At 36.1% G+C, this 12625-nt stretch overlaps 2 protein-coding genes across 2 annotated transcripts; both read right to left on the reverse strand.

Moving 5' to 3' along the window:
• Positions 1-1027: 1027 nt before the first annotated feature.
• On the reverse strand, positions 1028-7620 carry LOC111398321. Its single transcript, XM_023025238.1, is given in 6 exon segments — positions 1028-1073; positions 6853-6931; positions 6934-6993; positions 6996-7233; positions 7235-7507; positions 7510-7620. Coding segments are annotated over 6 exon segments (807 nt in total).
• Positions 7621-7997: 377 nt separating this feature from the next.
• On the reverse strand, positions 7998-12401 carry LOC111398322 (HIPL1 protein-like). The gene is made up of 8 exons (XM_023025240.1): positions 11954-12401; positions 11355-11512; positions 9976-10767; positions 9581-9797; positions 9134-9312; positions 8811-9049; positions 8208-8460; positions 7998-8129 (listed from the first exon to the last, which is right to left on the reverse strand). The coding sequence occupies exons 1-8, from the start codon at positions 12033-12035 to the stop codon at positions 7998-8000; spliced, it is 2052 nt and encodes a 683-aa protein (XP_022881008.1). The 5' UTR covers positions 12036-12401.
• Between the last annotated feature and the right edge of the window lie 224 nt (positions 12402-12625).

Below are 12625 nucleotides of genomic sequence, written 5' to 3' on the forward strand. Positions count from 1 at the left end.
TAATGAGTTTTTTCAAAGATTAAGTTTTATTATGATTTTGAATATGGTATTAGAGTAGACAAAGATCATTCTTGATTTCTTTAAAGATTAATATTTTTATGAAGTAGTTGAAAGGTATTAGAGATTCTTATTTCTAAATGTCATGTACACTTATTTATAAAAATTGTCCACGTGTCATGCCATTGAGAAAACTAAATGTGCTATGCGCGCGAGTGAATCCCACCTTAGATAAATAAAATTGGCTTAGATCGTATGGTTTTACTGAGTCCACCACTTAATATCATCATTTTTGAGTTTAAAAAAAAAAATTGTGGTTTTTTTGGTCGAGGATTGTAGATTTTATTCAATTAATTTTTTCACAATATAGTCAAATTCCTCTTTTTGAGAATTAAAGCAATCCAATGACCGTATCTAGATCAATCCATACTTCTTATTATCTAACGAGAAAAATATGTTGCATATTGTTAATCTCAACTACTATAGTATTTTATATGCTGGTTTGGTGAGGTGGAGCAAAAAATATTTTGTCTAATATTTACAAAAAATGAAGAAGCTAAAATCATTGTGTCCAGTGTTGCACACCAAACTTGACGGATAATTAATAGATTGAAGTAGTTATTCTTCCTTGGAAATTTGGAAAAATAAATAAATAAAACTGATAGACAAAATAGAAAACCGACAAATTACAGTCTCTGCAATGCCATAATTATTTTTGACATTATTGGAACATATTCACAATATGAAAAAAAAAAAGGGGAAGTTTTACTCTACATTACAATGCATAAAATTGTCGAAAATATTGGAAGCGGAAGCTCCAATACCGCTCGTTGATCCCAAATCGGATTGTAAAAAATGAGATTTAATGACAATATTTACTAAGATCACAGAATGAATAATAAGATTTAAAATAAAGAAGAACAATAAGGATTAATCGTAGAGGAGCGATGTTTATTACTGAACAATATGGAGAAAACAAGTAAAACTTAGCAAAATTGTTTCTCACAAAATTGACAGAGGAGCCTCATATTTATTGAAAAAATCCATTCGCAGAACTAGAGTTATAGATGAAATAAAATGCCTAAAAGTTTCCTTGTTTGAACTCTTCAAGTCCAACTCAATTTCCAACTCCCAATAGGTTTCAAAATAGAACTTTAAATAGAATTTGACAATTGAACTTGAATAGGATTCCTCAAAGCATTCCAACTAGAATTTCTCTTGTTGTGCACTTCAATTAGAATTCTACAATTATTTCAACAAAAGAATTTGAGTCCCTCCAAAATTCTAACATAAAAGTCCTCCAGAATTAAATTTTGTTACACCGCTGAAATACATTTCATTCATTCATATTTTCAGCCTTGAATAAAGGCCAAAATGATGAACCATATAATTGAGAAAAAAATCACTTGGGTTTTAGAATAACAATCTTTAATTATGAAATACTAAATTAAATAAATAAATTTGTCATCGCTCTTTTTTTTTTTTTTTTTTTTTATGACGGAAGAACTCGCAGCCGCTACTCTTTAAGTGCGTATTGGATAAACCCTCGTGCTAGTGCAATAGCCTGCAAATCACGCCAACCAAGTAAATCGCACTAGGCAAGCCCTGTGTAACAGATTCGATCGAGAAAGTGTTGATATGGGAAATTGAACTCGTGATCAAAGGCCTCCGTGCTCATCTACTCCATCAACTCGGTCACCCCATGAGGGGCATTTGTCACCGCTCTTTTTTTTTTTTTTGATATCTAGGTATTTACCTTACAGTGATTAAATCCTGGAGTCTACACCTTAGCCCCTCAAGCTGCAGACAGGTTAAACCGCAGGTTGTGTCCCAAACTGACCAGTGCTCAAGAGCCCCCCAACTAATCTGCCAAAGTGCCAAGCAAGTCGTTTCCCATCTTTGCACCTTGCCTTCCAGGATAAATTCTGCCTTCCAGGAGAATATTTGCCTTCCAAAAGCCTTTCAGGAATCGAACTCACGACCTCTGATTTGCTAGTCTTAAAGCGCCATCATCTTTGCCAGTTGGAATGTTCCTTGGGGGGCACATTTGTCACTGCTCTTTTTTTTTTTTTTTTTTTTTTTTTTTATTNCTTGGCTTTAATTTTCCTTTTGCTTGCGCTGGTGGTGCAAATCTGGTTTGTTTTTGCAGTTGTTTTTGAGCGAATTAGCAAAATTTTTGACGAGAGATGCTTTGCAATTTGTGGCTGATTTGCAAATGGAATTTAGGAACATATTAAGAGGGTATTTGATGGGATTAAAATTAGATTTTTTTAGTAGATTGAATTAGAAAATTATGAAATGTGTCGTCAAAAAATTATGGGACCCATGAAAAATGTGGTTAATATTGATTGGTTGATTTTGAGTTAGATTAAAATCAAATTTTAATCCAAACCAAACAAGTACTAAATATGCAGAAAGGAGGCTAAGATGAGTTAAAATAAAATGAGGATGATATGCGACAACGTTGACTGGATGGAAGCTGTGTTTGGGCATTATGGTGACTCCCTCTGGTTAGTTTAAATTTGCCATTGGAGGAGGAGTTTCAAGGTGTTAGCGACGGCCACCAGTGCAATGAGTTTCAAGGTGACTGCCACCACTGCACAATTTGAGTGGGAAATTGAGGGAAAATGTTGGTGGTGGGAAGAGGGTAGTGGATGGTGAAGGGATTTAAAAATAAAAAATAAAAAAAATAATAATTTATTTGGGGCTCGTTTGTACTTTCTTTAAAAATTTTGGTACTATAGTTGCAATTAATTTTTTATTTTTTTTTCTTTTTTTTTTTTATTTAAATAAAAAAATATTAAAAATTATTTTATAAAAAAAAAAAGACCCCCACATATTCTGAGATAGTTGTAGATCATATTTAAAATTGTCACAACTTATGAAAATTGACAAAGGTATACCTCCTATTACAGATTTTATCAAAACGCAAAATTGATTCGATTTTCGGATACCTCCTATTACAGATTTTATGTAAACGCAAAAATGATTCGGATTTTGGACATTTAAACTTGTTTAATTTTCGCAATACATAAGTAAGTAAAATACCTACAAATTTTTGAGTCTGTTGATTAGAATTTGTTTTAGGAGATAGAAAACAACTTAAATCTTTACCAAATTATTAGACTTTACAAAATTATGTTTCATTTCCGAGCTCGAGTGTCTAGAAAATTCAAGTGTACATATTTCTCTTAGGGTCACTTTATGATGAAATAGATTTTGGTAAAAGTTGATTATATGTATGGTTGAAAAGTTGATAAAAGTTATAGGTTCTATAAAATGCGTGGTTGAAATGAATTTGAGGGGAAAAAAAAAAGTTTAAAAAATGGGGCCAAATATGAGCTTAATTAGGATCTGATTTTGCAACTGGAATGAAATGTTGAGATTAATTTACTTACTTTTAATGATTGAGTACCAACTTGATCATTAGATAATAAGCTCGACCACCCCAACAGTATCTCAAATACAAAAGAAAAATTAAACAAATACCATGATTTATATATAAAGGATAATTTAACAACATTAATAAACTTACAAGTACAGGTCAATTTTCAAATCTTACGGATATTTTTCAAGAAATGGACTGTTGCAAGAAGATTGCATTTAAACATAATGATAAACACTTATATAATTTGTTGAATACTAGACACTTGTTTACTAGGCAAATACAGGAGATAATTTGTCTACACACCCTTTTCTATGCTTGAAGGTCCATTACCATGGCCAAATCCAGGACTGTGGCCGGGTGTCGTCGGCCGAAAATCTCCGCCTTCAGTCTCAGTCTCGAGTTTATCGACTATAGGGCGATCACTTTCTGCACTACTGTCTGGCTTTTGCGCTTTATTTTCTGAAAACTCACCACGTAACATGTGATTATCGACCCTGATAACATGCGTTACACTTGGAGTTTTCTCCTCGTTAGTCATAAATTTACTGCCATTAGTATTCTTCTGTGCCATCAGAGGCCTTGCCTCAGTAGAGAGAATTCCATAGGAGAAAAACAGTGAAAGAAGAAGAATGGTAGTGCAAATGACATTGGATTTGGCCATTGCTAAAAGAAGGGTTTTCAAGAGGGGGAGATTTTTTGTGCTTAGAAATTATTTTCCCGTCTGAGTATTTATAGAAGGAAATTTTGGTATAATTACAGAAACCCTCAACTTATATACAGTGAAAATGTAAGATAATAGAAGTAGATTGTCAAATGTTGCTTGTATCTCCCACTATCTCATGTGCTTATATGCAATTGTGCCAAAATAACTCTCATATTATTTGAGTGGTTTTCAATCTCTTCTTAATTTTAGGCAAAAACACTGTTTCAATTTTGTGTATATCTAGAGAAAATCTTTAGTGACGTGGTGTGACCGCCCAATGCCAAGACATCACCTCGGGGGTGTGTGGTGGGCCACCACCGAGGTGGCTCTCCCTTATAGGGTGGGTGTGTGGTGGGCCACCCGCTGAGGTGTGCTCCTCGACGTTGGACAGTCGCATCATGTGACAGTGCAACTGTCCTACTGAAGATTTTCTCGTATTTCTATGCACAAAAATTCAAAGACAATACTATAATCAATATCCATTTTCATTATTATATCAACACAGAAAAATTGACCTTTATTTATTAAACGCTAAAATGTTGATTTTGAAATATACAATACTTTTAAAAAAAATTCCCAAAACTTAACCAACTCTTCAACACAACAAAAGTTGATTCTTATGAAATCACATTAATACTACACACCAAGTCGAGATTCTCTCCATATACAAGGCGTAAAGGTAGGTTGAGTGTGGTTTATGGGAGTTATTATTGAATTTAAATAACGACACATTCTCATCAACCGATATTAAAAAACAGTGGGACGAGCTGGCCCACATAGACAACCCAACCAATCTTTCAACAACGATAAATACCACATGCATGATTTCAACTAATCAAGAAACGATGAGGACTATGAACTTTTCAAAGCTTTCCACAATGGCCAAAATTACATGTCTCAGAATGTTTTTCCAGACAGTTAATTGTCATGAAAGATTTTATTAAAAGTTGCATCTACATAAAGCCCTTCTTGATGAAATATTTATATGAAACTTGTATCACTATCGGTTGTTAACCCTATTAGCTTCCACGGTAACTTTTAGTTGTTGTTAGGGTTGCCTAATATTTCACAACTTGAGGTAAATAATTCAGCCAACTGTTATAACAAGTTGTCATGACTGTAGTTTCTTTAGTTTTTCAACTTGAGTTCTTCCAAGTTGGGTTGAGGTGTTGCAAATTTACCTGTGTTGATAACATGTGGTAACTGTACCCACTTACCAAGAGTCTAAAAAGATTTGACTTGAAAGGTACTGACTCTTTTTTTTTTATATCCAAATATCCCAACTTACACTAGACTAAATTCTGGATCCCCAAGATCCTTGCCCCTGGAACCTTGGAGGGAGTAAATCACGAGTTATGCCTCAACTGGAACACAGGTTCCCCCCACCCCCTGTACACTTCTACGCACAAAAGATCCTCCTTCAAAGTGATTGTTCCATACCATATAAATCTGGCCGCAGGTTCCCACCAAGATTCGAACCTCCACCTTACCGCTAGAATCAAGACAAATGTTGATTGATCCACCAGTTGAGTTGTGCCCCCAGGGGCAAACACTGACTCTTTTATTATGCTTAAATGTTGCTGGATTGATTGAATAACCACAATTTTAGCAATTCTTATCTTCATATATAGAAAGTTTGATATTGCCACCAAGATGAAAAATCACATTAATGAAGGAGTATCATATTTTTTATTTACTTTCATCAAGAAATTAAATATATAGAAGAGATATCCAAGAAAATATTAAAATAGTCGTGTCATTTGAAGATAATTTAAGAGATATAGAATGGCTGGATTTCTTCACCCTCCCCTTTTACCACTTGGAGATGTGCCCTGGGGGCACATTTGTCACCGCTCTTAAAAGGTTAAACCCCAACCTTAAAGGTTCCCCACCGCCCCTGCCCTGGAGCATCGTGAGAGAGGTAAATCGCAGGTTATGCCTCCAAAGATATAGAGTGGAAGGCTGCTTGTACACTTGCACTTACCCAATAGCCAAATCCATATTTCAGGATTCGAACCCTTGACATGGCAGCCTCAAGCAAAGTTGAGTTTCTCCACCCTCCCCTTTTACCACTTGGAGATGTGCCCTGGAGGCACATTTGTCACCGCTCATTTTTTTTATTTTTATTTTTTAACGAGGTGTCCCAACTTGCGCCAGACTATATCCTCGTCCCTGAACCTCAGGCCCCTCAGCAGCTCAAGAAGGTAAATCGCAGGATGTGCCCTTATTGGTTACCAGATTCCCACACGGCTTTTACTTCTTCCCCAAAGGGAGCCTCTTCACTGCCTTACAGCAACTTGCCTTCCAAGATAAATCTTGCCTTCCAAGTTGTGCCTTTCAGGAATCGAACTCTCCACGCTTGGTTCCAAAGCCCCCCAATGTGATTGTTCCGCCAACTTGGATGTGTCCCGGGAGGCACATTTGTCACCGCTCTTGTTAGTATATAAGGTGGTTCAAAGGCAGATGTCCGAAGCCAAGTTTTTGTTAGAAAATTTTGTGCACGTTTAAGGTCTTTAATAAAATAAATAAATTTTTCCCACTGCAATGGGTTGTGCTGAAACTAAATTTAAATAAATAAATCCCATTTCTTGAGGAGTTTTAAATATGGATTGTACTGATTTCAACTTTAGCTGAAATTTGTGCTCATGTTAGGTCTTCAATAAAAAATGAATTCATGACAATAAGATGGTTCTATAAACCTTCAACGATACCTGATTTCTGGGGGACAAACTTTGAACGATGGCTCCGAGAATCCCTGTAGAATCAATCTGTTGTTGTATTTAATCCACCAGGACAATTGCAAAGAAATGATTATCCATGATTTTATCCACAGACTCCATTACTCTTTCACAGCTAGAGCAAATCACAGGATAATCATGATTAAAATTAAACTTATATTTCATTGCCATCCCTGAGGATTAGATTCCTGTCCATTGAATCCATACAGTGCAGAATATGAAGTGCAATGCAATTTCTGCAAATCCATTTCAAACGAAGGCCTGAGATCCACATGTGTATACACACAGCATGTTGAAATTGGGAGACTTAGTCTGCTGATTGCTTCACATGAATACAAAAGGCTGCAAATAGAATCTCCCTTGGAATCACAGAGGGAATGTTGAATTTCTGTCTTCGGTAATGGACATGTATATTGGCGAAGAACTCATCGAGCAATCAAGAAGTGCGAACATTGTGGCGTCGTTGAAGCTGAAAGGCACGTTCCAATCTAGGCTGAAGCCTTTGCTTGTCCGTTTCCAGGCGCAGGTGGACATGGATAGATCAGTGATGTAAATGATTTGGTGATTGTAAACAATGGAGGTTATGGTGTAGCAACCAGTGTGTGTGGTGAATGTGAGCTGCTGCTGATCATTGCAGGTTACATAAGACTGGAAATGTGGATCACCACATCCAGGGCCAGACGGCCAGCGCCAAATGGATACGTTATTGGGACTTTGCCGCAGTTTTTTTGAAAGGAAATTAAGCAGGGGAAAATGATGAGAACTGAGGGAAGGCAAATGGAGGAAATTTTCATGGTGATCACTCGCTACTAGCACACTAGAGAGAGAGTGATAGGTGTAATGTTGTGTGTGTGTGTGTGTCTGTCCGTCTGTCTAGAGAAGAGAGGGGGGGGGGGGGGGGGGGGGGGGGGGGGAGGGAGATTTAAAAAATATATTTCGAAGACATTGTTGATTAAGCATGTTTGGATAAACTTAAAACTAATTTAAAGTTTTATTTATTTATTTATTGGCAAAATATGTTTGGAGTTTTTTAAACAGTGCTTTCTTTTTCAGTAAAATGATTTTAAAGCTTGGAACAACTTCGACTAAACTTAAAATTAAAAGGAAAAGTTTTAAAATAATTTGTTATCAGTAAAATATAAATATAAGTGAAATGTCAAGACACTCAAGATTAACCAACATTCATAGAAACCAAATCAAGAAATGCAGAAAATAAAAGTGCAAAAATAATGAACACGATGATTTTTTCCGGCTGAAGCCCCATAGGTTCAGCACAAGTGCCTAATTCCCTGTTGAGCATCCACTATCAATGGATTCAGCTCGGTTGCACTATAAGGCCCCCAAAATCAGGCAGTAAGTATACAATGTTTCAGAATATTACAATATACAAGTCTGGACGAACAACTCGATACACTCCACTTTGTGTTAAAATGAAAACGTCTTTCCTGTTATCCTCTCCGAATGAGAAAATGTATTCTAAAGCAGGAAGATTACTATTAGGCACTGTGCTGCACTTGACAGGAGAATCTGGAGCACAGCTGAAAGGGACATCTGCTTTAGAAAAGTTTCCGCTCTCCTGGGGAGTTTCTGATGCTGCCCATATATGATTGGCATATAAATCTCCATACAAGTAACTGCATACAATCATTCAAGGTTAGTTTGCCATTAGTGTTACAGATTAAAGCCCAGTTCCTAGCTTCAATAGCTATGGTAAATAGAGAACAAAAAATAAAAAATCAAAATCAAAGGACAAATTTAGAGAAATACTATAGTCATCTCATGCCTCTCAAAGTGTCATACAGAAAGTGGTCCTACCAAAAAATTTTAGGTCAACCTAATACAAATATGTAATGTGAATATGCCCCTGAATAAAAATAGGTCGATCCAAATTCGAGTGGACGAGTGACAAAATTGATTAAGCTCTACACAGTCCAACAAAAAGTATTCTAGATTTTGTGAACTAATGAAGAGAATTGTGTATTACCTTCCGTATGTGCACTGATCAGTCTTGGCTCGGTAGAAATATCCTCCTGATATTGCTGCGGATCCTAGTTTATTTATCTCCGAATGACTATATCCCACTACGGGCAAGATTGAATCGATGGAATTAGCAGAAGTATTTCCCCCGGGGGTTTGCTGAGGTTTAAAAACAAGTGGACCTTCATAAACGCGCCATCCATAGTTTCCCCCCTTGGATATGATGTCTACCTCTTCATATTGATCCTGCAAGAGTTAAATCACGCATTTATCCATCAGTAAGCATATTTATTTAAAGAACCGAAAAAACTGGCTAGAAATCTCCAAAACCTGTCCAACATCAGCGCAGAGAAAATAGGAAGGCCTTTCTGAATCAAAGCTACATCGCCAAGGATTTCTCAAACCGAGGGCCCAAATTTCCAGCCCCAATTCTTTATCTTCGGAATAAGGATTATCCTGTGGGATAGAATAATTTCCCCACAAACCAAGTTTAACTATATCCTCTTCACCTGAGAATCAGAAGAATGTTGAAACAATAATAAATCAAGCATATAAGAATTTAAGAGAAAAATTCAACGGACATATTAGTTTTGTGCAGTTGGAATTGTATGTACAGGACTACTATTATATAGCAGAAACAGAGTTTTTAGTAAGTATTGGATACTAGTGCATAGCATAAAGAACAAGATTTTAACCATTTTTTTCTTTCTTAATACTGTTTAGTATTTCGTATCTTACATTCCACCTTAACAATGTATTATTGGTGTCAAAACTCACTTGGTATATTGTCCACATCGACCCTTATTATCTTTCCGAGCAATGACTTCTTATTTTGGGCAAAATTATAGGGATCTCCTTTGCTTCCACCATCTCCCATCATGATGTATAGATATCCATCTTCCGGCCCAAAAAGTATTTGGCCACCATGATTTGCTCCGAACGGAAGCCCTATTGTAAATATTCTTCTTACTTCCAATGGCGTGGCCTTTTCAGCCTAGAAATTGTATATTACTAAAATCAGATGAACACTAACAGCATGTTTTGCTAAGCTTCAGAGTTACTTAAAAGTAATTTTTTTAAGTATGTCACTGCATACTTTTGAAAGTAACTTTAAAACTTAGAAATAATTGCTAAGATGCATTTCTAAACACAAAGGAGTAGAAAGGGTATACCATCGATGGATTTGAAGCAGTTCCATTAGCTGTAAACTCTGAAACAACATTATGATATTTGCAATGCGGTCCTGAATCGAGAGAACCTAACTGTGAGGGGTCGCATCCTACATCCGAATTACATGCACAAATTCCACCACATCCTGGAGACTTTTCTTTGTCACAATTATATGATGCGAAAAAACGGCCATTTTTTGCGAAATCTGGATGAAAAGCCATTCCCATCATCCCGAAACTAGTATCAAGATGAACTTGATCTGTTAAGTCTACAAATGGACTTGACTCATCAAGTTCCATGACTTCTCCTGAATCCTGATTAGGAATCGTGGCCAACCAAATTTTCCCGGCCTGGTTAGAAAAGAAAGCCCTGTTGGATCCATCCGGATGAGCCACCATATTAAGATAAGATCCGTTGCCAATTTTCTCCAAACACAAGCCTTTTGGTGGAGGCAAAGTGTTGGTTTTGTTAAGAGAGACCGGTTCCCCATTAAAACAAAGAGAAATCTCATCCGTGACACCACCAAATGCGTTACAAAAATCAGATTTTGATTGCCAGAGGTCAGTGAGTTTGGATATGCTGGCATTTTGTCGCACATGAGCCTTACTTTGTAATGAAGGGGCAAAGGGAGAATTTAGGATTGGTACATTTTGGCAAGAATTCCATGTCATTGAACAAAAGTCGTTATCTGACAAAGACGAGACAGCTGTGCCAGCAGTCGAATTGCAAAGGATTGGAACCGGGCGAGGCCTTGATTTTACCTCAAGCAGCTCTGCTGAGAATGGATCACATGTCTGCAAAGATAAAGCTTTTATAAATTAAGTTAATTAAGTTTTTGATCGGAACATGAAAAAGGGGTTTAATAGAAGGAATCACACTATACTGTTAAATTGTACACGCTACAATGTCTGGTACAAGAATATCAGGAGAACATAAGATGAATTTTTTTTTTGTGAAGAATAAGCAGAAACTCTGTTTTTGACCGCATAAGGATTGATCTCTTCAATAATATATTAATTCTCGCGCTCGTAACCGTGGATATAATTAAAACTTAAGTTCTTATTCAGCTTCATCGAAAAAAAATCCGTGGAACTAAATTTACTCAGATTTCAAACAAAAGAACTAATATTAGGCAATTAGAACTAAAAGTCCATTTTGTGTTTAACTTTTTGTCAAATTCAGAGTTAATTATGTACCTAAATAGCCATTTCCCATAACAAGCAGGCATGATTATCAACATTTTTTTGCAATCTGTTGAAGAACACAGCGCAATCTCATTTATTTATTTATTTTTATGCATAAGCTTCAGAAAAGAAAAAAGAAAAATGAAAGAGAAAAAAAAAGGGTTTACAAAGTGCTGATCTACAAATTAACAACTTACTGCACAGAGAATTGATTTCACAACTGAGGCACAGGCAGTATCAGAAATGTTCATTGCCTGGAACCTATTCTGCAATTCCAGATCTTCTGATGGATTACAGCAGGATGTCCCATTATATGGACAGAATGCTAAACTGCTCTTTGGAGTTGTAGGTGCTCCTGTATATGTCACATACAAACAAGGCAAAGAAAATTTAATAAAATGTAACAATTTCTCCCAAATCTTACATGATTTCGCGAGTTTATAATCACTTTGAGCACCCTCTTTACGAACCACTTTTAAGGGTGAGTTTTATCAAGAACAAGACAGTGGTATCACAGTAGGCATCTCGTCTCACAAGACCCCTCGACGTGGATGAGGTGACTTAGAAAGCACTATTTCTAGCAGAAGAATGGTTCCATAGGGTCACTGAATCGAAAACAAGAACCATGATTACTTTTGAATTTCTCATCGCTCGTGGAAGGCCTACTGTGTACATTGATCACCTCATCAAGCACCATACCCTTTCAAGTCGGTTTTACAGATGAGTTCTATCCAAGTACTTAAAACTCGAAAACGACATTAAAGAATCAAGAATTCACACACACACAAACACTTACTCAAGTCAGTGCACAAGGGCAATGCAGAAGAAGGATAAGAGAACAAGAGAAGTACAAACAATACTGAGAGAATTTTATCCATTTTCGCTGCTTTCACAGAAAGATAATATGACAATAATTACATGCAGAAACTCTTCAATAAAAACCCCTTATCATCACTGAAGAAAAAGGTCGTGTTCAATAAAATATACATATATCCTTCCAGAAGCCACTGAAATTTCATGCCCTTTTTTGACAAGAAAAAGCAACTCAATGGGATTTGAATTTTCCATTAACCAATGCACTTAAAACCTGAAAGCTGAATTTCGATATAAATAGGAGATGACTTTTCTTTCAAGTTGAGCAATAATTCAAGACTGGATTGACTTGTTTATTGATAAAATCTCAGTGGATGAAAGTGGTTAGAATGGAAAAAATGTTTGTTTGACAAATAATTGTGTGAGATAAGAAAAAGTGGGAGATTGTTGTTGACAGTACTAAATGTACACATTATGACATTTATTGGACTGTCTTCATCCCTGTTTGTTTGGCTTTTTCTACTTTTCTTGTGAATGTTCGAAAAGGGACTAAAAATTATGTGCATAGTTCCCCAATGAATTATGATAATAACAACTTATGATAAAATTTTAGTGAAATTTTATGTTGATTGTGGGTGTTCATTTTGCTGACTTA

This window comes from Olea europaea, chromosome 8 (genome assembly GCF_002742605.1).
Source record: "Olea europaea var. sylvestris chromosome 8, O_europaea_v1, whole genome shotgun sequence".
Taxonomy (NCBI): domain Eukaryota; kingdom Viridiplantae; phylum Streptophyta; class Magnoliopsida; order Lamiales; family Oleaceae; genus Olea; species Olea europaea.